The sequence below is a fragment of the Callorhinchus milii genome, unplaced genomic scaffold (genome assembly GCF_018977255.1).
Source record: "Callorhinchus milii isolate IMCB2004 unplaced genomic scaffold, IMCB_Cmil_1.0 Scaffold20, whole genome shotgun sequence".
NCBI classification, from domain to species: domain Eukaryota; kingdom Metazoa; phylum Chordata; class Chondrichthyes; order Chimaeriformes; family Callorhinchidae; genus Callorhinchus; species Callorhinchus milii.
Window position 1 is genome coordinate 864,809 of NW_024704761.1, and position 25,337 is coordinate 890,145.

Sequence of the window (25,337 nt, forward strand, 5' to 3'; positions counted from 1 at the left end):
GGTAATCTAATATCCTTCTTTTGTCAGCACAATACTTTATTTCCAAGCACAAAAAAGCTGGGCCACAGGGGCTCTGCTTCTGCTGCTGTCAAACCGCTTGTGGTTTTTAGGGAAGTGCTTACAAAAGTTAAACTTTATCTGCACAATCTGACATTTTTCCCTGTCCTTGGTTACATACAATGATACAGCACGGAAATGAGCCATTTGGCTCAACTATTCTGCGTTGGTGTTACACGACACCCGCCTCCAACCCTCTTATTCCCCTCGCCATCAGGTTTTCTCTTGTAATAATAATAATAATCCTTGCATTAGATATAACCTTGTCACGTCTTCGAGACGTTTCAAAGCGCTTCACAGAATATATTGTAAAGTGATTTGATTGTATATTTTGTGAGAGAAACGTAGCAGCCAATTGAGCACAGCAGTGTCCCACAGACAGTTATGGATTGAGTGACCTATAATTATTAATTTTTTAATGGATTATTACCCCCCCAGAAAAGCAATCCACCAAACAACTAATGACCAGCTTCCTATTTACTGCTAGGTAGCAGGCGTGTGGAGTAAGGAAACTTGCTTAAGGTTTCACCCTGCCCAAATCGAACCCAGGCCCTCTCGCTTGCTCTAACCACTACGCTACTGGACTCTTAAATACATTGATGCTTTTTGCTTTCACTATAGCTTCTGGCAGTCAGTTTCCCTGGCTGAATATCCGCCGTTTATGAAGAAACATTAACCAGTTCCGTTGTACTGAATTTGTTTAAAAAAGATGGTCTTCCTTGACAAAACTAGCTTGCAATCTGCATGATGCTTTACCTCAAAAAGGCATTCGCTGATTGGTTTGACATTGGCAAATATTGATACAAAAATCTCTCATTCATAGCAACAGTAGTGAAGTGATGGAAAGATTCCACTTCATGGAAAGGCAAGCCAAAAATTTAAATTTTTGTGCCATTCAGTGATTTTTTTTCATTTTGCCGTGATGTTTCTTTTGGTTTTCCTTGTCCTATGTTCCTCTACCTCCTTGCAGTTGCTTTATTTACTTATTTTTAAACTTTCTTTATTTGTTAAAGTAAAAATCTCATGTTAAATTTCAATGCTAGTCTTGTTAGGAACATAAGAAACTAGGAGTGAGATATACAGCCCATCGAGCCTGTTTCACAAGCTTATTAGATGTTGGCAGATTGTTTAATTCCAATACCCCGCTCTCTCTCACCAAATCCCAGAGCACCTCTGCTATTCAAGTATCTGTCGCTCTTTCAAACATCCCTGCTGATTCTGCTCCTGTAGATTTCTCCCACGGAGCGCACACGTCTCTTATGTGAAGAAATTCTTCCTTAGCTCTAATGGGTTTAGCTATGCTTTGAAAGCTACGCCCTTTGTAGTGATCCAATTACTTTGACTCAATTACTCCCATTTTTTAAAAAATACATCAATCAAATCACCCCTGAATCTCCTCTGCATTAAGGAAGGTAACCCCAGCCTGTCATCATAGTAAAGCCCAGGTATTTATCTATAATAAACTGTCGCTAGACACCTTCCAATATATCCCCGTATGATTGGTTACCTGAAACTCAATACAGTATTCCAAATGAGGTCTGACTCGCGATCATTTACCCGGAGCTGTCGTTCCTACTTCCATGTTAGTTTGAATTGCATTTGCATATGCAAATAGCATTCTAATTGGTGGTAACACTGACCAGCCTAGCAATCCCTTCACACGCTGACGTCTCTAACAACATATATGGAGTCCTGTATCTGTGGAGTCCTGTAGCTCAGTGGTTAGAGCCCTCGTCTTGCAAACGAGAGACCTGGGTTCAATTTCCGGCCGGGCGAAACCTTGGGCAAGTTTCCTTACTCCACACACCTGATAATAATCCCTCCAAAACAAAACAATAATAAATTGGTCATTTTCAATCCACGACTGTTTGTGGGACATTGCTGTGCGCAATTGGCTGCCGCGTTTCACCCACAAATATACAGTCAATTCACTTTACAGTCTATATAAAATGCAAGGATTATTATTATTAATATACGCATGCAGCCCAGAGCTTTTACATTTACTTTTTCTTTCAAAACAAAAAGTGAAGAATTATTTATTTTGTTTGTGTTTTTGACAGAAACCGGGATCAATAAGCCCTCAGACAATTGAAGAAATGGCAAATATTCCACTCCCACAAGGCTGGCAATGCTACATGTCACCACAGGGGCGGAAATACTATGTCAATACCTACACAAATGGTAAGCTCCATGCTGAAGTAATCTCAATCATTCTTGTGTATCTACCCTAAGCTTTGACACTCTGTGGCACCGCATCCTCTGACACTAATGATCATTGTTTAAGGTTCCTCCCAGCAAGGAGTGTTGGTCTTACATTGTGCTAATACCAGAGCCCATTCTCTGCAGATTCACGGTTTAGCAGCGATCTAACGATAGCCCTGAACAGTGCTTGGGAAGCACGCCGTACGCATCTTGTGAGCAGTGGAGGCAAGGGATCAAGTGCATTGTTGTCTTTCAGATCTCATTTTCCACGCTGCAAATTGCAATTTGTAATGGGAAATGGATTTGGTTACAAACTCACCGTTCAAATGTTTGAGTTGCTATTAATGTGCAGCTGTACATGTCCTCCGCGTCTTTCCTTCCTTCCGGCATTCTGTGGCATTCACGATCCATTTAGTAGAGCTGTGCGGTACTTTAAGTGGAAGTTTACGCCCACCAGCATGTAAATGCCAGTGATGCCAGTCCTGCTTCATCGCAGTGCAGGTGGTACCTATATCAGCCACTTAGCCACTCGGTGCAGTAATTCCAGCCTCCCTTTGGCTGTTGTGACAACAGAAGACTCTGGCATTCCACATGCCAAATTATTGCACAAGACATTTTTTTTTTTGGTGAACTTTGGTCTCAACCATTACCTCAGTGACTTACTTGGTTGCAGCCTTGTGGTGTTCTTGCAAGAGAGCGAGCAGGATTGCTTCCAAACAAGGCAAAAGCAGAAGGTAGTTATATTAATTTGTGCGTATGATACATCACCTGTGACATCGAAACATTTTGAAGCCTTCTGCTGTTAATAATGTGTAGTGACTGTGCATTTACCCACAGCAATGTGAAGGGTGACGTCTCCCACAGTGTAACACTTCCCCAGGAGTGTACTGGAATGTCACCTTGGAGGAATTTCCCTTACAGGCCTAGTGCTGGCCTTTATATGTATGTGCTGTGCATGTTGTGTGCTGCTTTGGGCTGTACACAACATTCTGCTGATAGTCTGAGAAGCATTAAATGTGAAGGATTCTCTGAACATTTGTGAAGGCAACATTAGCCACACCTGGAAATAGCTCTGTCCAGTGTGAACTTGGCTGGGCTTCGGGAAAGAAGGGTCATTTTCATTTCAATGAAGGGAAGTGCATTGGCTTAAGATCCTGAAGATTTCATATCATGCCCTTGACATTCCCATTGCTGATCTTCAAAAGGTTATTGTCACATTACACGGGAGCTTATGTTTAAATTAACTGAGCAAGGAGATCGGAGCTTAGGTGCTGTTCCATTTTCTGTCTTCTCTGTGCCCACAGAGACATGACGAGTAACCGAACAAAACTTAAAGGATATTTTGAACATTAATATTAGCAATTCGATTTAGCTGCCTCCAGTCATGTTGTAAGCTGGAGAAAAACTGACCTCTCAGTCCATATTCCTAATTGTTTGTATCACAGCAGCCTCTGGCTTGTGGCCAGCCGGCGATGCTGATCTTTTAATGGGCTTTTTTTGTTTTTCTTGATTTGCTTCAGTTGTTGAGTGCAGTCAGCTAGTAATGGCACTGCTGGTATTTCACTGCCCTGCAACTCCCAATACCCCTCACACTCACGCACACGGACTTCAGGTCATCTGCCTTAAACACGCTGACAATCCTGTTTTGCTTCATCTTTTGTTCTGTTCTGACCCCTGCTCTGTGACCCAGTAACTTCTCATAATTCTGAGAAAGCTCTGCCCCTCTTTCTGCTCCTCAGAGTGATTTTCAGAAGCCCCTAAAACAATATTGAATTCACTCAATCAGTCAGTCAGCTGTGGTGAAGTGACTCAGCAGAGAAATTCCACCAGAGAATAGCAGACACTTCTGTAGAATGTGTTTTCATCCTCCAAAGTGTAAAGAGCTTGCTGCATTCTGTTGAATGAGGTACATGAGGTTAACCCTCTACTATTTCCGGATTGCAATGACAATATTAAACAAAAAAAATCCAATCATTAATGTGTTTTCAATCCATCACGATCTTGGAGTCCTGTAGCTCAGTGGTTAGAGCACTCGCTTTGCAAGCGAGAGACCTGAGTTCAATTCCAGGCAGAAGGCGAAACCTTGGGCAAGTTTCCTTACTCCACACAGAGCCTAATAATAATCCCTCCAAAAAAAACCCAAAAACAATAATAAATTGGTCATTTTCAATCTACGACTGTTTGTGGGACATTGCTGTGCGCAATTGGCTGCCGCGTTCGCCCACAAATATACAGTCAATTCACTTTACAGTGTGTTCTGTGAAGCGCTTTGGGACGTCCTCCTGACGTGAAAAGCACTATATCAAATGCAAGGATTATTATTATTATTATTATCTTGATCTTCAGCCCACACCCACTGCTCTTCTGACTCTGGTCTGCGACAACAACCACAAATTTAGTAATAATACAATAATCATTAGTAATTAAATAATCAAACGTAAATACGTTTCTGACTTGGAGGTGAGAATGCTCCCACTGAGCCAGGCTGACACAGTCCGATCCTACATTAGGATCAGTGAGTGCAACTTCATTTTTGGAGCACAGTGGTGACGAACTTCTGATCGGATGTTAAACTGAGATTCCGGCTGACTGTTCAGCTGGACATTTGACACTATTTGAAAAGATGAGTTCCTCCCGGTGTTCTGGGCAACAATCCCCTGGGAAAAATTGGTCAATCTCTTCACAGCTGTTTAAAGACGTTGCTGTGCACAAATTGGCTGCTGCACTACATTTTACAGTAAATCCTGCGAAGTGTTTTGAGACATTCTCCCAAATATATAAAAAATGTTGTTGTTGTAGACCAGAGACAGAAGAGCAGTGGGCTTCAGTGTTATATCCTGGGTCTTTCACCGCATAATAAATCCTGCCCCGTACCACAAATATCCCAGTGGAGAAAATTATCTTCTGTAAACTCTTATCTGCAGCTGTAGGTTTGCAATAATCATCATGACTTGAATTTACAAAGTCCCTTTTTCTTCTGATGTGCATTTAAAAGGAACACTTTCTTCATTTCCCTTTAATCTTGCCTTAGGCTGACCCTATCAGCATCGTGCAAGCTCACTATTTGTGCTCCGTGTCCCATTTTATAATCAATCCAGGCAGAAAAGAGGCTGCCACATTGCTTTGCGTCAGGACTTCAATTCTAATTGTACTGTGAGGCTGATTTTAGCTTTGACCTCACAGTGGGTTGCCTCTGTGTCAAGAGAATGGTAACCAACATTCTCGGGCATTTCAGTGGCTCCAAAGCCAAACAAGCTCCCCTGGATGCAGCAACGCACAGCTTTTTAATCTTAGTCGCAAAAATGGATGTCGCCAAGGCGACCAGCGCCGCTCACCTTCCTCCGAGGCTGCCTGCTGATGCCTTTTTAACATTGAACTTCACGCTCTTCTTCGCTGCTCAAAGTTCCACAATTAGTAAAATGGGGGCAGGGACGTGACCCACAGAGATTGGCTGTGACATCTGCTAAATTAAGATTAGCCCAATTTCAAACCTTTCTGAGAAAATTCCTGTTGGCAACTTTTGGAAATTATTTTTGTTCCAGTTGTGCTCAGTTGAGCTGTCAATGAGAGAGGGGTATAAGAATGGAGGTTAGAGAGACGATGCTTATTATTTTATATTACCCTACCTTAATAGTAAAGAAATCCAGAAGCTTTTAAACTAAAATTAACTGCACGAATGGCTGTGTGATGGTATATTGTTTGTTTCCTATCAGGATTTACTGCATGTACGGTATCACAGCCAGACCTGGAGGAGCCTCAAGTGTGTGAGCAAAGCTCCTGTCGCTTTGATTTTCTCTGGCGCCTGAAAGTGGATTTGGAATTAAGAGTAAACAAACTTTGGGTTGAAATTTCGCCCTTCTCTCCTCCCCCACCCCCCAAAGAAATGATCACACTTCTCATCAATAAAACCACTTTGTTCAGTGTAATATTCGCAGTATATATTTTTTTAAAAAAACACTGGCATTAATCGCAAATGTTGTTTAGAATTCACTTATGTGAGGTGAATGCTGTTGGTCATGTGGCTCATTGCTGTCTCCTAGCCACTGGCTACAGATTGCCAACGTGTTTGGGAACAGGCTCTCAACTCTTGGATGCTTTAGCGCAGGTAACAATCACAAGAGTAGATCATTAATAAAGACCATTTCAGGTGACAGTGCGTGTCGGTTCGTAACATTCTCAGCTTTGTATCACAATGTTGTGGATTTAAATCCCAAGTAGGGACTCACAGTCAAGGTTGACACTCGAGAGCTGCATTGTCGGAGATGCTGACCTTGGGATGAGCTGTTAAAGCTCAGGTGGACGTTAAAGTTCCTGTGACACGATTTGAAAAGAGAAAGGTTTCTCCTGGTTTCTTGACCCACAAATCACTTTGTGATTGTGGGACGTTGCTGTGTGCAAATTGACTGCTGGATTTGCTTACAAATACACAGTCACTACACTTTACAGAAATTGCCTGTGAAATGCTTTGAGATATTTTGACATTATAGACGCTTTGTCTATCTATTATTATGATGATTGATGTCAGGGAAATGACTGTAAATATGATTCCAAGTTACAATATGACGATTCTGACATTTTTAAATTGAAATTTTAGTGAAGGAGCAAAGCCCACAGTGGAAGACTCCATGAAGTAGAAGAGAGTGTAAGATTGTGTGCAATTCTGGCCATAGTCCCTGTAATGGTCAGTGAGTCAAGTGAATGGCTCGACTCAGAACTTCCTGTATTGCTGCTTGTTGGCTGATGTCAAGTGCAGCACCCCAAACCCACTGGTTTAACCTATTCTAAAATGAGGAAGAACGGGGACAAACTGTGGGAGGATACTTGCATCACATTCCCTGAGTCAGGTTCCTCCCATTGTGGTTTGCGGTTTCCCTGCTTCACTGTAAGAAGCCTTTGGACCGTTTCAGAGTAGCCTCCATGTGATAGTGTAATGTGTAGAGCAGTGAATGACGGCTTCATTTGAAAGTACGGCTAATTACTGTTTGCCAATTGGATCCCTTAAGTCCCCGAGGCAGGGCCTCTCCAAACAGCGGATGCCTATTGCATTACACAGTGAAAGTTCTATCGCTTGATCTGGGATTGGCATGCTCTGTAACAGCCAGCATTTCATTTGCAGTTAGTGTACCAACACCAGTGATTGATGCTGCACTCATCTCTGTCGGCTTATTCAGCTGCATTGGAAACTGGGGTGAAGGGAAGGAGGCAGTTTTTGATATGTGGTGCTTATAGTTGTCATGCTTACATTGCCTCCAATCAGGTTAATTACCATACTGGGAAGTAGATTTTCTCTCTAGCTCTAGAGGTTGGGCAATGCCTCTCTTACTTTTCCATCTTGCTGAGTCTCTTGCCCTGAGATGTGGAGTCCTGTAGCTCGGTGGTTAGAGCACTCCCTTTGCAAGTAAGAGACCTGAGTTCAATTCCAGGCAGAAAGCCAAAACTTGGGCAAGTTTCCTTACTCCACACACCTAATAATAATCCCTCCAAAACCAAAAACAATAATAAATTGGTCATTTTCAACCTACGACTGTTTGTGGGACATCGCTGTGCGCAATTGGCTGCCGCGTTCGCCCACAAATATACAGTCAATTCACTTTACAGTGTGTTCTGTGAAGCACTTTGGGATGTCCTCCCGACGTGAAAAGCGCTATACCAAATGCAAGGATTATTATTATTTTTATCAGGGAAAATCTGTGGTCACAAAATAAAGTGATGATGTGAAACTGATGCAGTGTCCGTGCTGGTGCTGAGGATTCAGTCCAGCAGTGTAAATAATAATTCTTGGAATTTATTACAAGTGCCTTTCACTTCAGGAAGATATCTCATAGCGCTTCACAGCATTTACTGACCTCTCCCCTTGTGTTTATGGGATACTCAGTATCTCACATTAAGCACCACAGTCTTGAGTCAAATAAGTGCCTCATTACAATGTTGACTGTGAGGCCTTCTCATCCAGCTGAAGACTGATGCTATTCAATGGTGGAAGTTGCACTAACCAAACCCATATGTCTGCCTTGCTGACTCTATTCCAAGTATATCCTTGGTCGAAAAAATTCTTGTAGTAATGTGAACATGTGTGACACACCCTGTGTCTCAGTATTTAGGCATCTCTCCATGGTAACTACAAACCACAGACTATTTGAAGGGAAATCAGGAAATTTATTACCATAAACATTCAAAAAAAAACTCTATATGAACAGATCCTTTATTCCCAGTAGTTTGTCTACTTTAGGATAATTTAAATCACCTAAGTGTTATTTACCAAATGACATGTCCAAGACCAACACTTACTAAGTCTTTCTCGACTTTGAGATGGAGTGCAATGTTTTTTTTTCTAGTCCTCTACATGATTCTAAGTGTAACTGGGTTTGTGATCACTGAGAATGTATCCAGAGGGAGAGGGACAGCTGAGAAAAGTTTCAGTTCCTTAGTTTAGAAGAGAATTAGACATAATACAAGTGAGACTTGGCAGATCAGAGCGAATTATATGTGCCTTCTTGGAATGTTGGAGATAAAGAGTTTGACCACTATTTCACAACAAGCTGTGTTTCTGAAATCATTGGTGAACAAGTTCTGTATCAGTTTCCCTGAAGAACACAATGTTATTCATCAAGAAACTCATCGCTCACCACGTCTAAACAGTGCGAGTCAGCAATAAACAAGGCAAACAGGATGCTGGGCTACAAAGGGCAAGTTGAGGGAAGACACCAGAGTTTTTTTTACACAGAGTGGGAATGGGTGCTTCTGGCCAGCACTCTGGGCTCAATTAAGGAACTGTTAAGCTGTTTATAATTACAATTTATATTTCTATAGTGCCTTTCATGTTGGGAGGATGTCTCTTCACGCACCTGTGGTGGTGGGGTGGGAGAGGGGTTTAACAAGTTGCAGTTATGCAATGCCCTTCACATGAGTAACGTCTCAGCACACTTAACGATGATGTGGCGTGACCCTGAGCTAGGAGAGGGAAGATAACTGAAGACATGGCTGAAGAGTCTTCAGGTGTTATTTGAAGATGGGCAAAGAGGGGACAAGATGGTGGGAATAAGACAAGGATGGGTATGGGGTGTCTTTGGGGAAAAAGGTGACCGAAAGCGTGGTTGAAAAGATGGGTCTTAAGACTGATTTTGAAGAGGAGAACATGATGGGATTGGCATTCTGGAAGGGTTGGAGTGGCTTTACTCGTCTAATCCTCTCTTGTGATTCAATTCTATACAGAGTTCATTTCAATTTGTTGGATAACTGAAGTAAAATTTACAACAATCCATGCACATATTTTAAGTACATTTAATTGCCTTTAATTGTCCACGTAAATAATGACCAGGCTGCCTTATCATGAAATCCTGGTCAGCATTAATACCTAATTAATGAAGTCACGTGTATGGGATTTCCCCATTACAATTGCGCATCATTAGAGGCATTCCACATATCCCTGGAATTTCAACTCATCCCCTTCCATCTCTCTCTGTCTCTGTCTCTGTCTGTCTCTGTCTCTTGACGCAGAGAAACACTTAACTGCTTTCACCGTTCTAGTTTGTGTGCATCAAGCATTCCATGTGAATGCTCTTGACAAGGATGAAAGATAAATGAAGTACGTTTTTTAATTGAATAAAAAAAAGCCTGACATGATCACAAATCTGTTCAGTGGAATTGCTTTGCAAATAACCATCACTCCAGTGAAGGGCACTCCAGCGTGCTTAGTGAGTAACCTGACGTGGCACTGATACAATTTCATGTGTGCACACTGTTAATGGAAAAATGATTGGATTTCAAGGGGGCAGAGTTATACCTGCAATTACAGAAACTGCGTGACTGTGTGCGCGTTTGGTTCAGCTAACTTCAAACAAACTAGCTCCGCATTGATTTCACGGGCAGTCGCACCATATCCTATGATATATGGTCTTTTATTTGTAGAACATTCAGCACGCGTTGGAATTTGTGAACGAGTTCCTCACGACTGTTCGGCGTGATTGACACTTGCTTAGATACACTTTGGGGTTTCTTTAAATATTTGTCCTTTTTTAAATTTGTGTTATGTTCTCATAGCTTGGCACTGTTCATACTGAATCCCAGGACAGTGTGTAAAGGCATTTACATTGCTGACTGTCGCTATCAGCCAATTTATTTTGCGTGGGGAGTTGAGGTTCAACATGAGTTTCGTTGTACCTATTTTACAAAGTGCATTGAGTCATTTGCTCACCCTATTGAACAAAACCTTCTCATGTCAATGTTACCAGGTAACTACAGGTTTTTCCACTTCTGAAAGATGCCCCCAGAGCAAGTAGATTCAGTTTTGATATGCTTTGAGATTATCTCAATGCCCAGCCCAGGGTGATCCTGAACAATGGGAATCTATAAAGCTTATTTGAGACTCTTGACAACAGGATAAGGTACTATATGAAATGCAAGCATTGTTTTATATAGGACTGGGGAGGAATACCATAGAATGATCCATCTTTTTACCCCTTCAGGGGAGTCCCTGGTTACAATGAATAAGAAAGATCCTCCTGAGCAGAATAAAAGGAGACTTTCCAAATTGCTGCTCACTGTAGATTCTATTTATAGCACAGATATCAAGTCTCCATTCATATGTCCCAGCAATGCTAATCCACACAAACGTTAATCTAATTATTGCAACCATCGTGACAGAATGTTCCAACACAGGTTTCAGTTTACATGAAAATACACGGCTAAGGTTATCACTACCATCTTGTGTAGTGTTATTTGAAGCATGGAGATAAGTGGTCATTGGATAGGAAGGGTTGGTGGACGAAATAAATGCCTGAAATTCCATCTATAAAGACCATGTTGTCTTATAACTTACAATCAATGCAGAATTATGGAACATTCTTGAATTCGGTTTTAAAGTGGAAACTGATTTTCCACAGCTCTTAAAGAAACTGGTTTCCAAATTGAGACTGAATTTAAGAATTGTTCTGCAATTCTTGGTTATTATATTTCAAGTGAAATGGTTTCCCCGGCTGAAACTAGCTGGAAGTTTGGACTTCTGCAGAGAATGGAAGTGGGATAAAAGTGCGAGTGGGAAAAAAAATTCTATTTATTTTTATAATAATCCTATTTTTTAGAAGCAAAGTGATTCAAGAATACATGAAATATAATAGAATCCACAATTGCCGAACAACCCGGTAAACCTGATTTAAGAAAGAGTTCAATGTAATGAAGACATTTTAATAAAAAGTAACCTTCTGGGCTAAAAGTTGTCAATAGAAGGAATAGTGTAAAAATAGGCAGATGCAAACGCAGATCTCAAAAACACATTTCTTTTGATTTATTAATATAAATATTAATTACCAGAAATGTGGTACAGGCTGAAGACTTCATTCCTTTCAGTTTCCTGATTATAATGGCTTTAATTAACACTGAGTCAAGTGAATGAAGCAAAGACTTGATGGACTCCAGTTGCTCCTTTGATCTATATTCGTTGGATTAGCTAATTTCCAGATTGTCGAGGGATCATCCACATCATCAGGTTCTGGAGAACAAAGATTATGCTGAGAGGAGAGAGAGCAGCACGTTCCATGCACTGTTAATGTCAGTGTCAGCGTGGGTCCCACCAGGGGCTCAGTGGGCAAATACACCACACTGGGCTGTAACTCCACAGTGCAACTATAACACCGCTGTGGCAACATGTGTGCAAATCAGCTGCTGCGTTTATCTACAAAATGCACAGTCACCAGATTTCACAGTAAAATCCTGTGAAGAGCTTTGATACGTCTCGCCGATGTGATACGGGGCTATATCAAAATGCAAGAATTAGTATTCCTAATCAAGCAATTCAGGACGGGCATAACCAAATTATTTCCATTGATCTCTAAAGGACAGAGATCTTTTATCGCTGTGCGGCTGGCATTGAGCTGGAGGTTTGTTGTATGTTTATATCCAGAGGTTTTATTCCCTGGATTTGGGTAACCATGTAACACAGCTGTTCGTTCAAATCTTGACCTTTCATTGATCTTGTTGGGGAGCCAGACGTACACGGAGATCTGACCAGATTCCCTTCAATGATTAAGTCATCCCCCCCCACCCCCCCACAACCAAAATGTTATTTTTCCCAGGATGGACTGGCCTTTAAATACATTGACACTGAACCTGAGCCCTGCATAAAGCACATTCTCCGTGTCCTGGAACTTGTTGTTCATTAACTTTCCATCTTAACCCCGCCGCTAATTGTACATTTTATTTCTTTTGTGGGTTACAAGAATTTCCTGTAGGAATTACTGGGGAGGTTTTTTTTTTCAGCCCAATATAATTGGCATGTTTTCCACAGTGCTTCGTGTTCACTTTTCATGCAAAATCCTGGGGCGCAGGTATTCAAGTTTGCTTTTTCTCTTTCTGCCTCCCCGTCCCTCATGTTGGATACAGTTCCACAAGTGATAACCTGGTTCAGTCGGTCTTGCCTCTAAGGTTGTAGGTTCAGGCCCCACTTTGGGGCTTTGAACTCATAATCCAGGCTGACACTCCAATGCTGGCAGAGTGCTGCACTGTTGGAGTTCATGTCCTTTGGATGTGATGTTAAACCAAGGTCCGTTCTGTCTGCTCAGGTAGACATTAAAGATCCTATGACGCTATTCAAAAAGAGAAGGCAGTTTCTTCATGGCAATTTATGGGACATTGCTGTGCGCAAATTGGCCACCAAATGTATCTACAAATGCACAGTAACTACAAATGTAATGATTTGGTATTATACGCACAGTATCAAATGCAAAGTTTATTATTTATTTTTACGATCTGCCCAATGTTTGCAGATGTGACTTGAACTCTAAGTGCTGAGCTGGTAAGATGCCCCCTGTTTGTTTTTCCCAGAGGAAAGCATTTTAAATCTATCCGCAACATCTGGTTAGTATTTACTGTTGCAGCTCCTTTTTGGTCATTTTCGTGGTTAGGTGGGGGGTAGGGAAGTAACATAAGTTGTAAGGAAATCTAATGTTTTAATTAATGGGAATAATTTTGTTAAGATCGTCGTGCCCTAGGTCCATTGGGGGTTTTTTCCCTTACATTTTGGCGTCAGTTTAATTTCAAAGTGCTCGGGAATTCAAAGGAACAGTTATGCGTTAAGAAACTGTTTATTTGTGAATGTTTTTGATTGAATAGTACATTCAGCACCAGAACAAACTCTCCGCACGTGAACAGATTACCAGTGCAGCTGGGAATGTCAAAATGGGAACTGTGGGCAGTTCCATTAAATGATCCTAAATTGTTACAGCACGGAGAGAGGCTGTGTCACCCATGTGCTTTTGCTCGTTCTCCCACTGGAGCTCTCCAATCTAATCCCATTCCCTGCTTTCTCCCCATTGTGTCTGTGCTGGCCCTTCCCTTTTTGAATAGCGCCGTGGGATCTTTAATGTCTACCTGAACAGGTAGACAGGCCTTCTGTTCAATGTCTCATCTGAATGCTGGCACCTTCTGACAATGCAGTGCACCCCCAGCACTGTGTTGGGGTGTCAGTCAAGACTGAGAGATCAAAAGCCCCACATGAAGCCTGAACCCGAAACCTTCTGACTCCGAGGTGAGAGTGCTCCTGATTTAGCCATTTGCTTGGGGGGCGTATGGAAAGGCAGGAAGCATCCTGGGGTGGGGTCAGTCACAAGGGCAGATCGGAAAGTTACGGGTCACAGTTCTGGGTAAAGTTTGAACAAAGGCCCAACATCAACACAGGTATAAGATCGAAATCCCATCAGAAACATGAAGCTGTTGCTTCTCTGTGTAGTGTTATTATTAGACTCCTGTTTGTGTTTTTTTGTTTCTCCACCAATTTCCTCACCAACTTGAAGACATTTGTCTCCTTTTCCTTTCCGTTGGGGTGCAGCTCCGTGGGCGGTGGGCTCACTCCGTCCCACCCCTCATGTCTGAGGGTCTCAGCAGTGAGAGTGTGTAGAACTGGTGCAAGCTCCACCTCCCTTCTTTGGATTGAAAGGAGCAGCAGGAATCCTGGCTGATTTCTCCCCCACTTTCCTCACACAGGGGCTGTTGAGGCCAGGCCAATTGGAGGCCCAACTGTTGACTCCTCTGAGACCAGGGTTGGACCATCTGGGTCTGAGTCAGCCTTTTGCTGGATACATTCACTGAGGGAGGGAGAGGTCTTTATTAGAGGTCTGTTCCATTACTGTATGTTTTCACAGTGGAAAAGGCAGAGTCCTTATTTGAAGAGTCTCTGCTTTGGCTGTGATGCACCTTACACGCACACACACATGGGAGTTGGAAAACCATGTGCAGATGTTTGTTTATTATTTTATGGGGCGCGGAGGCCGTTTTACTGAAAATTAATGGAAAAAGTTGCAACACAAAACGCACAGATGCAGTGCGCACCGAGAGCAAGACATCTGCAGGTCATTTACATCTCGGCTGACTAAACAGGTTGGTCGGTTGTGTCTGGCTTTGATACGCTCTGTAATGTTTGTTGTTGAATAATTCTGAGTATCCTTGCACTTGATCCAGCATTTTATTATGTTGAAATGACTCAAGTTCTTCATGTAATGAACTGCTTTGAATTGTAATGGCTGTTCAGTCAGCAAATGTTCCACAAACAGCGATGAGATGAATTTTTTCTCTTCCATTTGTATTTTCCTTTTGTTTAACCCTTTGAAGATACTTTTTTTTAACATTTTCTTTCACTTCATGGGTGTTTGTGGGACATTGCTGGGTGCTAATTGGCTGCTGCATTCATCTACATAAACAGTCATATTCAGGAAAATCCTGTGAAGCGATCTGAAACATCTCGACAACGTGATAAGGCGCTATAATCAAATGCAACGATTATTATTTCTCCCTTAGTACAGTTCCACAATCATCAGATGATCTCAGCAACAGGGGCTCAGGTGAAGAATACCCGTTTGATCTCATCATTCCCAAATACCCACCTGTGTTCTGTCTTTATGGTCTTGGCATCTCAACTAAGTTGTCATGCAAGAGCAATTCATCTACTGCTTTGATGATTTGGAGGGAGGAGTAAAGACCAGGCCACTGAGATTGCACTTGTTCTGCAGCTGATGCTCTGAGGAGCCCCATTTCCAAGTAACTAGTCTGCACCACCAGGTGATGCACATGTGGTGAGAAGGTTCATCAACAGTATTTCTGTGAAACTGAATTCGCTTGGTAACGTTACCTGGTGATCCTGGAAATGGTATGGGTGGAGTTGGCAGAGTACAGGGGACTGGAAAGGTTGGGATTAGTCGTGAATGACCCAGGATAGTGTGCTCCCCATAGGGCAGAGTTGGAGAGTGTAGATTGTTCCGTAGGCTAAGTTTATGGTGATTGCATCCTGCTTCGTTTTGCCTCTCTGTCCTGTGAGCGCACAGAATGATAATGAATAATAACAATAATAATAATGAATGTCTCGCTGTGTTCAAAGCAGCACTCCGCAGTGCACTGTGTTGGAGTACAACATACCAGCTCTCTCGCCAGTAGGACTCTGAGCAGGATTCCAATGGTCTCAAACACAAAGTGCTTTTGAATGATTAGTTTCTCCATCTCTCTAGAGTTTTCATTAGGATTTCGAACAGTTAAGTGGCAGACACTTGGTTTATTTCCAGCAATTAAGTAGCGTGCCAGTCACTGGTAATCTTTCACCATCTCGTTGCCATTAGAGGGATCTCTGTTGTAACACTAGCTGTTATAAGCCTGCTGGGCACCGCTAACATTTTCCAAGTCACATTCTGTGGTGCTGTTGAATATGTGGTTCATTATAAAGTGTCGATTGAGCACAGATTTGTTTTCCCATTTTAAACCCACACCCACCTTTCCTTGAAGACAGTGACAAAGGCGCCTCCTGCTTGTGAGCAGACGTTGTGTGAGGGGAAGGATTGGCTCGGCTGCAACTAGCCAAAACTCACTGGCAAGAAACTATGGAAATAATGACTACCTTGATGCAGTGTCAATAACAACTGGCCTCCTTGGGATAAGACCCACCTGCTAAAGAGCCAGATACCTTCAATGACAACAACTTGCATTTATACTGTGCCCTTCAACTAGGAGAATGTTTCAGAGTGCTGTGCAGTGGCAAAGTTAGACACCGAGCAAGGTACAGGGGGGAAGGAGGAGGTGTCCATAGGCCCAGTTGGAAGAAATAGGTTTTAAGATGGGACTTAAAAGCTGATAGAAAGGAGTTGGGATGGGATGAGGGAAAAATTGTGGGTTCAGGCCAAAATGTCAGACCTTGAGCTCAAGTGCCTCCATTGTTTGAGGTGTTGAGCTTCAAATGAGATGTTTCACTGAGGTCTGCCTGCTTCAGTCAGGTGTTAAAGATTCCAAAGCACTATTGGGAATGGGAAGGGAGTCTCCGCCACTGGTGTCCTGGCCAACAATCCTCTGGGCAGATGAGAAAGCGATTCCAGAGATATAACCAAAACGTTTCTTTTACGCACTCCCCTGGTTTCAGTTGGAACATCTTGTGGGTTTGTCTCTTTGACAGCCAGCAAAATGGCACAGCACTTTGCAGAGATGGTGTGAGAGATAGATTGACAAAACAGGCCACCAGCCAACAACTCTGTTGACATCCAATCTGACCTACTAGCAGCCAGTTAGTGAGTGCAACTCCCAGTGCAATGGCCTGGAGGGCAGAGTGACTCACCGCGACTCCCACCTTCCATGTAAAATGTAGATCAAATAACCACAAGATCAATTACCCACTTCCGAAACTTCCCATGGCTTTGTTTTATCTGACAGATGTGGTTTTGTAAAGGATTAAAAATTGGGTTATGTTTCACAAAACTGTAACGCAAAGAGGCTAATCCGACAGTCTCAGTCACTGTTAATCATCATTTTAATGACACCAACTGGCGTCTGTTGTTGATTGCTCACTCAAGAATTGCTCTTAATGATTCTATTTGGGCTCCATTAGTCAAAAGCATCTCTTGAACATGTTGGGGTTGGAAAAGAGTGAGCTGAGAGTGTATCTGAAGCAAGCCTTGCATCTGATTTGTTTGTGTATATAAATGTGGGAGGAGAGAAGGGGGGGCACTGCACGGGCCTCTCTTGGAGGATGATGTTTATGTCACAACTTTGCACTCCAGAGATCTGTACTAAAGTCTGATGTCACCACATAAGCAGCTCGGTGAAATTTATTCATAGAATCTTACAGCACGGAAAGAGGCCATTGCTGGTGCACATTGGTGTTAGCCTGCAGATCAATATTGACCACAAATTCACATCATTCCGTAAAGGGCTTTGCATTGTTTCTCTTGTGGTGAAGAGTGCTGTATATGATGTAAGTGGTCACTGCTTTTGGTGCCAAGTCCATGACAGAAGAACCGTGTGCCAGCTCAAAATTGGTGCAGAGTAGGAGGGGAATTGTGTGAATAAATCCTCTGCTAATTCCAAGCATTCATGGGGTTAACCGTTAGTTTTGCTGAACGATAAATGGCTACAGTTGGGACCTGAATCTGCAGATTAACATTCCAATTAAAGAAAATTTTGAATGCATTCCTTCCAATTTGTCTAATTGGATAAAAATGCTCAGTGATGGATGATCATGTCTAATTATACCAAGGGACTCGAAGCTTGGAGTTGAGCAAGTTCTAATGTCGGTGTGTACTTTGGCTGATCTTAAATCTTTGGCTCTGTAAAAGACAGGCCTTAAGACAAAATAAAGTGAGGAAAATATTTGCAGCATTCTCTGTTCCAACTCAGATTGTGCCGAGCGATTGGGATACATCCCACATTCCACGTGGGAATAACCCGCAGTGCAGAATAAGTATTTTAATCTCCAGGTCTAAAACTACAGATATAAATTTTAATTAACAGATTCTCCGCCAACACATCCCCAGAGGTGATGCTGTCCTGGTTATATCTCTTAAGATCAATTGTCATCTCAGTGTGTAGATATGGTACATTTGACTTGGCGGATTGCTTTTCTGGGGGTAATAATACCTTCAAAAAAATAATAATAATAATTTGGTCACTCAGTCCACGACTGTTAGTGGTACACCGTTGTGCACAATTGGCTGTCGTGTTTTGCCCACAAAATATACAATCAATTCACGTTGCAGTTTATTCTGTGAGGCACTTTGAAACGTTTCAAAGAAGTGAAAAGGCGCTATTTCAAATGCAAAGATTATTATTTTGTCGTGTCCCCCACCTCTGTACATCCTTTGTTCTAAATATCAGTCTTTTGAATTAATCTCTCGAGACTGAGCAGGAGTAATAATTTGCATTTCACATGTTTCTGTCCAGTTATTGAAGTTCTTTTCTTGTTGACAGAAACAACCTGGGAACGACCAGCAAGTGCTCCTGGGACTCCCAAAACTCCGATCTCACAGATGAATTCCTTGCCGACAGGTAACGTTTGCTGAGAGTAATCATTGAAGATCAGACGTTCAGTAGGACACGGCTGACTTACAATTTCCTTCCTGTTTATGAATTAAAAGGCATCAGCCTGGCTCAGTTGGCAGCAGCACCCTCGTGTCTGAACTCACGGTTGAAGCTGACTCTGCAATGTAGTGCTTGGTACCATTCTTTGGACTAGACGGATCACGCCTGCCTGTTCGGGAGATGGGGTGGGGTCTTACGGATTCTGTGATGCTATTCAAAAAGAGAAGAGTTTCTCCAGGCGCACTTGGCCATAATCCCCCAGATAAATCAAAACACACAGTCAATACACTTTACAGTATATCCTGTGAAATGCTTTGAGACATCTCAACGACTTGATGAGGCTCTATATCAAATGCAAGGATTATTATTATAGATTAATCAGTTATTCAGCTCCTGGCTGTTTATGGGACATCACTGTGAACAAATTGGCTGCTGCATTCATGTACACAATACACATCCACTGCAGTTAACAGTAATTGCTGTGAATCCCTCTGAGACATTTTGATGTTCAAGGCTCTAAATCCACAAACACAAGATTTATTAGAGATATAATTTTTTTTCTCCTTCCTCTGGATTTTTGTGGGCAATGGGTTCACTGGCAATCCCAGTCCCTTGTCTCCACCAAAAGCACAAGGAATGAGATTATGAACCAGAAAACTTAAATCGACTTGCCTCTGCTTCCGAGTTTCAGCCCTGGCACAAGGGACTTTAACTGCAATGATTCAGTGTTGCGTTCACTGTCTCTTCATAAACGCTTGATAGTGTCTAATTTATTGGTGCGAAGAGCAGACCGTTGAGAGTTTAATAGCTTGTACACAACAAGAATGGTTCAAGGAACTGAACAGACCCTTGTGTTTCTTGTTCTGTTATTTCCCACCAGCTTGAAAATTCAGGATTCAAAAGCAAGACTGACGCAATGGGCTGTCGTGTTTCGCCCACCAAATATACAGTTACTTCACTGTACAGCAAATTCTGTGAAGCGCTTTGAGACGTCTCAAAGATGTGATAAGGCGCTGTATCAAATCCGAGGATTATTATTAATATTAAACAAGCACATAGGGAAGTTAGGAGAAATCTTTTCGCTCACGCACACAGAGTAATTGGATATGGAATGCCCTGCCATCCCCCCCATTCTAACAGTTGTCCAGCCTAATGTCACTCACTGTTACGATGTACATAACTAATAAACCCCAGTGAGTGAGACACTGTAGGGTGTGCATGGAACTACTCCCAATAGAAGGAAAAAAGAAATCTAAACATGCTCAGAAGAGGGAAGCGATAGAGAATTGGAGGACATAAAACAGGTGGAGTCTTTAATATGATAAAATGTTTATCTTCCACCCTCCAAGAAGAAAAGAAGCCCCACTGTTCCAGTTCAGTGTCATTCTTACTGTTGCTGTTTGTTGCTCTGTTTTCAGTGAATGGCTTCCACTCGTCGAGCAATCTGTCGCACCAGTCTGACACCTCGCACGTGGCACTGAGGAAAACCAGCAGTGATCCGCAGGTAATCCGCTCGCTCTGTGAGGAGAGCGCCCGTCGTCCTGACTCCTGCACGGACCGCAGAGTTTAACCCTTTCACTCCCTACCCTTCCATCTCAACATTATCTATAACAACTTTTATTAAAACGTCCCAATGTTGGGCCTCAACCCAAAATGTTCTGATCCAGGAGATGCTGCCAAACGGAGCCTGGCTGGCAACTAAACACTTGAGTTGCTTCTATTCTTATCCCAGAAATAGCTTGAATGATCTCCGGTTTGGAATGGCAGAATGTTTAGTGCAGACAATCGATCCGTCAGGTCAGCACTGGTGCTTCCCCAAAATAAGTCACCAGGGTGAATCCCATTCTCCTGCTCGATCCCCTTAACCCTTCATATTTCTCTCCCAAAGATCTAATTCCTTTTTAAGAGACCTTATAGACCCCAGTTTGTGGCGGTTCATTCCACAATCCAACCACCTTTTCATTATTGACTTACCAGCCAAGTGGAAATAATCTATTGCTATTTACTCTTGTTGTAACCCTTCATCATCTCGAAGATCTCTGTCAGTTCGTTTGCTGGGACTGGGGGAAATGCGTAATCACTGATTCATCAATTCGTCAATAAAACCTTCCATGGTTCATGCGTGCAATCAACCTCGGACTCTCCCCTTCCAAAACCTGTCTTAAAAACCTTGTTCATTGACTGTGCTCTTGGTTACTTCCCTTCTGCCCCTCGTCTCTGTCTCCCACTCACATCCCCCCCATCCTGCTCGGGCTCCCACTCCATCTGTGTAAAGTGCTTTGCGCTATTTCTCTCTTATGAACGACACTGATTGAGTGCAAGTTGTTGAAGTCCCTTGTGAGGCTGTGTGAGGCTATGACACATTGAAAGACCCGAGGCATTTGGGAAGTGAGGAGTTAATCAGACGCCGGCAGCGCTGAAGTGCTCGTGGGAGGGGGGAGGTTCTTGTGTTGTGTTGGCTTTGGATGATTTCCCACTTCCCACCGGCACCCATGTGCTAACTCTCGCCCCTCGCCGTGTCTACCTCGCTCAGCGAGCGAAGCCTCTCAGTCACCCCGATTGTCCCCGCAAACCAGAGCAGCCGAGTGTCAGCCACTGTCAGCCGGCGAGAGGAACAGAGAGAGCGAGCTCCCAGCCAGCCAGCTGAACTAACGCGTTATTAGCCACTACTTTCATTTCCCTCTCAAGAAAAATGACCACAGCCGTTCCCTATTCTTTCCCTCAGAGCCCAGGACCCGGGTCACCCACAAGACGACAGAGCAAGGAAAGCAGCATAACTGTGAGTACACCGCTTACTTTCTGCGGAGCCTAAAAAAAAAATCCCAAGGCTTTGCACTAAAATATTCTCAGTGGTTTGTTGTTGCTATAGCGACGTAGCTGAATGAGTGGGAGAGAGACTTGGATTTGTTGACGAGTGCCTGGAGAAATTACAACCGTTAGTTTCCATCGAGAGGCAAATCTGTTATTCCAGAAATCATTTTGCTTCTCTCTTCCTCAGCGAACAAGCTGAATAATTCAAGGGAGCCTTTATAGAGCCAAGGCATGCCCAAGGGGGGGGGAGAGAGAGCGAGAGGCAAGGCAGAGAGTTGATCCAATGTAGCACAATACGTTGACTGTAGGGCAGATATTCCTGCTGCTAGCAGCTGCTTTTCTGCCGCCGGACCAACCATTAACCATATGTTTGCCAATCTGTGTGAGAACTGGCCCTTGTTGGGCTCCGAAGGGGCAAATATTGAGTGACTTGTCGTGTTGGTATCAGCCAATCGTTCAGTTGCATTGCCTGGGCTCCGTGTGGATTGTCGCCCACCCCCCCCCCCACCAATCCCAACACCCAGCTTGGGAACAAATCCCTGACTATCCAGCCCCTTGGGACGTGCTCCCGACGTGAAAGGCGCAGTACAAACGTAAGTTGTTGTTGTCATTACCTGCTGTTACATTAAACTGAGCTGCCTGCCCCTGATTTTGGGGGGTTTATGGTGACTTTTTAATTAATCTCTGACCTTTCTCAAACCCTCTTTTATTACTGCACAGTCAACTATTAATGCCACCGACACCTCCAGCGATGCTTCAAGTTGTCTTTACCAAATAAAGTAACAGAGGATAAGTTCTCTCTTTGGGGCCCTTTTGTATCGTGTAGAAGTACAGAGATACTAACTTGCTCCAAGCCCTGCTTGGCCTGTAGGCTGGCTCTGCACTCACTGCTGACTTGGTTGATTTCCACAGACCTGGCCTATCACATGTCTTATGAATTGGTGCCTCAACAAACTTGCAAGTTCTTCCCCCTCCTTACTGATGCCCTTGCTATTGCCACAGCGAACATGACATAGGCACACACACTGCCCAGTAACTCGAAGCCCCCACCTAGAAGTCTTAGGCGCTATACAAATGTAGTTTTGTTGTTATCTCTGGTTGAATAGGCCCTTAATCATCTGAAGTTATGTCATAATTCTCCACGTCTAGTTCTATCCAGCAGTTCCTCAGTTGTGTATTTCTTTACCCAGAGGATAAACAACAACTGGAGCAGTGTTTCAGGAAGGGAGGTTGAGGCCAGGGCACCGGCACCAGTCCCTGCAGTGAGGAGGGTTGGTTGTCGGCGGGCGTTCTCTGTTCTCCATACCTTGTGCCCTGGCGGTGGAGGGGATGCAGGATCAATGCTGTTTGGCACTGAGAACAGGAGAGAAAACCTAGTGTAGTGGAGTGTTGGGCGTGTTCCTGGCACGGTGCCATCAGATCACAAATAACTCCTGAGAACCCGAGTGTTCATCTCTAATAATGTTTATACCATAATGACACAACAGTGGATTCCGCTACCGTTGACGGTGGATCATAGACAGATGACAGCTGAGACGATGTTCCAATCGGGCAGTTTGATTGCTGCCATAAATCCAAAAGTCTACGTTGAATAGAATTCTTCTGAAACCTGATTTTTTCTCAGTATTGGTCTGTGTTTTTGGTCTGTGTTTCTTTTTAAAAGAAGTCCCACTTGAAAATTATTTGTTTACTTTTAGTTATTCTAGATTTGCTAACATCTGTTATGTACCCAAACATTGTGCGGAAATCAACCCAATCCCATGGGTAGCTATTGGCCAGCCCCAGGATTTTCATTGCATTCTTCCAACAACTTGCATTTGTGTAATGCCTTTCACATGAAAGTAATATGCCTGGAAGTACTTGACAAATGTCCTGGCTGGCACCAAGCAGGGAAATGAGAGATTTAAAAATGTTGATCAGAGGCATGGAGAAAGAGCGTGAGTTGCAACAACTATTTACATTTATACAGCGCCTTTTATGGCGAGAGGTCATCTCAAAGTGCTTCAGCTAACTGATGGTGTCCAGATAGGGAAAAGGAGCTGAGGGGGAGAGGATAGGTGCCGGGAAGTCCTACAACAACAATTTGCATTTATAGAGCGCTCCCTCATGTAGGGTAGCGCCCTAAGGTGCTTGATAGTAGCAGAGCACGATGCCGAGCCGGGGGAAGTATTGGAGAAGATAGGCAAAGGCCCTGAAGACCCGGATACTGATGGTGCAGTGGGAAGTCAGCTGTAAAGCAGAATTGGAAGAGAAGGTGAGGACTGCAATGTCAGGCTGGAGCAAATTGCATAAATACGGTGAGGCAAGACCATGGAAGCTTTGAAAGATCAGGACAAAGATCTCAAGCTTGATCCTCTGAGGTACTGGGAGCCAATAGAGTGGGTTGGACAGCTCTGTATCATTTACTGAACCTTCTGGACAGTGGAACTAAGGAGCTGCACTTGACCCACTTGGTGAGGGATGCTCATGTCAAATATTAATATATTTCTTTAACCAGAAGGGAAGGATTTGAACGGAAAGTTTCTCCCTCCAGACTTCCTTCTCCTTTTAATAGAAAGTTCCTGTTTAGTCGCATGCGCCACTTTGCAAACCAAGTAGAGGCAATGTTACTATGGTTACTTGACTCCAATGATAGTGAGTGGGAAATCATAATGTCGCAGAAATCCCCCCCCCCTCCCCCACCCGGTGTTTTATCGCATCGAAGACACGTGATCCCTCTGAGTAGTCCTCTCGCCGATTCTCACGATGTTGTTGATTAATTAATTAAAGCGTTTCACGGGGTTTTACTGTGGAGTGCAGTAACTATGGATTTTATAGACGACTGTCATATCATCTGCACACAGCAATGCCCTCAAACAGCCATGAAGCGAATGATCTATTTTATGTGGGGGATTGTCGGCCCGGGTCACTCGGAGAAACTCTTCTCTTTTCAAACCGAAAGGTGAGATCAGAAACCAGTTGATCTACACCCTGTTCCTCCGGTCGCACTGCAAGCTGATGTTAGGCGATCTGGCCAAGTCCTGGCGTCGCCGCCCCCCCCCCCCCCTCCCCAGGTACTCGCTCTTGTCCAGTGCAGCCTGTGGCTCGAGGCTTTGAGTCCTCCTCCTTTCAAGCCAGTTACCTGTAATCTAACTTTGCTGTGAGGCTCTCTGTGTAGATCCACACTCCTCCTAATCCTAAGCATTTACCAAGTGCCAATTAACTTCCAAGAGCTGTAATTTGTGGCTGTTCTATAAACAGTACTTTAGAGTGGTCCTTTCCCACTGCTTCAGGAAGCAGCTCGATAAAGGCTTAAAAATATACACTCGTCTGTCCTCTTTGTGAAATCTAATAGTGGCACAGCAATAGAGTTGCTTTTTTTTAAAACACCCTTTTGTCTGACGTAGTCATTTCTCTCTTTCTCTCTCTCTCTGCAAGTTTGAGGAGAATACTCCTATTTGAGCAATGAGAGCTGATGAGATTATTAGTGCAGATACCTGCAAGGCATTATTAAGTCTGACGGTGGAGGTAGGTGAATTAACAGTAGATGCAGTCATTAAGATAGGGGGTGTGTTAAGGCATCTTGATGTTTCAATTGTGCTTATTAATTGCAGCACAGAGCTTGTGTAGCACAGGGTTAACAGCGGCTGAGCAACTCGCTGGGGGTGGGGGGGTGGGGGTCGGTGTTTGTGTGTGTGTGAACACCCTCTTTCAGTTTTTCTCCTTGGGAGGCTTGGGAGATGCACATTAATCTTCACCAGCCATTTATTATTGAATGTGAAAGCCCTCCTGCAATGTCTGCTTTGTGCTTTGATTTGTTGCTTTATTACGATAACACTGGCACTTCCAGGATGAGTTTGCAAAGTGAGAGTTCGCTGCTTATCAGATTTAATCGAAGCCTGGATTGGAGAGGGCATTTGTCATTCCTGCCACAATTTGTCTCGTTTCTGCCAGTGTCGCAGCTGGTG

General features: G+C 43.3%; 1 protein-coding gene across 2 annotated transcripts in view; it reads left to right on the plus strand.

Annotated features, from left to right (window-relative positions):
* Positions 1–25,337, plus strand: part of gas7b (growth arrest-specific 7b) — a 98,408-nt gene that overhangs the window by 45,800 nt on the left and 27,271 nt on the right. For both annotated transcript variants that reach the window (XM_007888850.2, XM_042342439.1), the window contains exons 2-5: positions 2,118–2,238; positions 18,469–18,546; positions 19,998–20,083; positions 21,305–21,358. In XM_007888850.2, the coding sequence (XP_007887041.1) occupies positions 2,118–2,238; positions 18,469–18,546; positions 19,998–20,083; positions 21,305–21,358 (339 nt within the window). The remainder of the gene's footprint in view (positions 1–2,117; positions 2,239–18,468; positions 18,547–19,997; positions 20,084–21,304; positions 21,359–25,337) is intronic.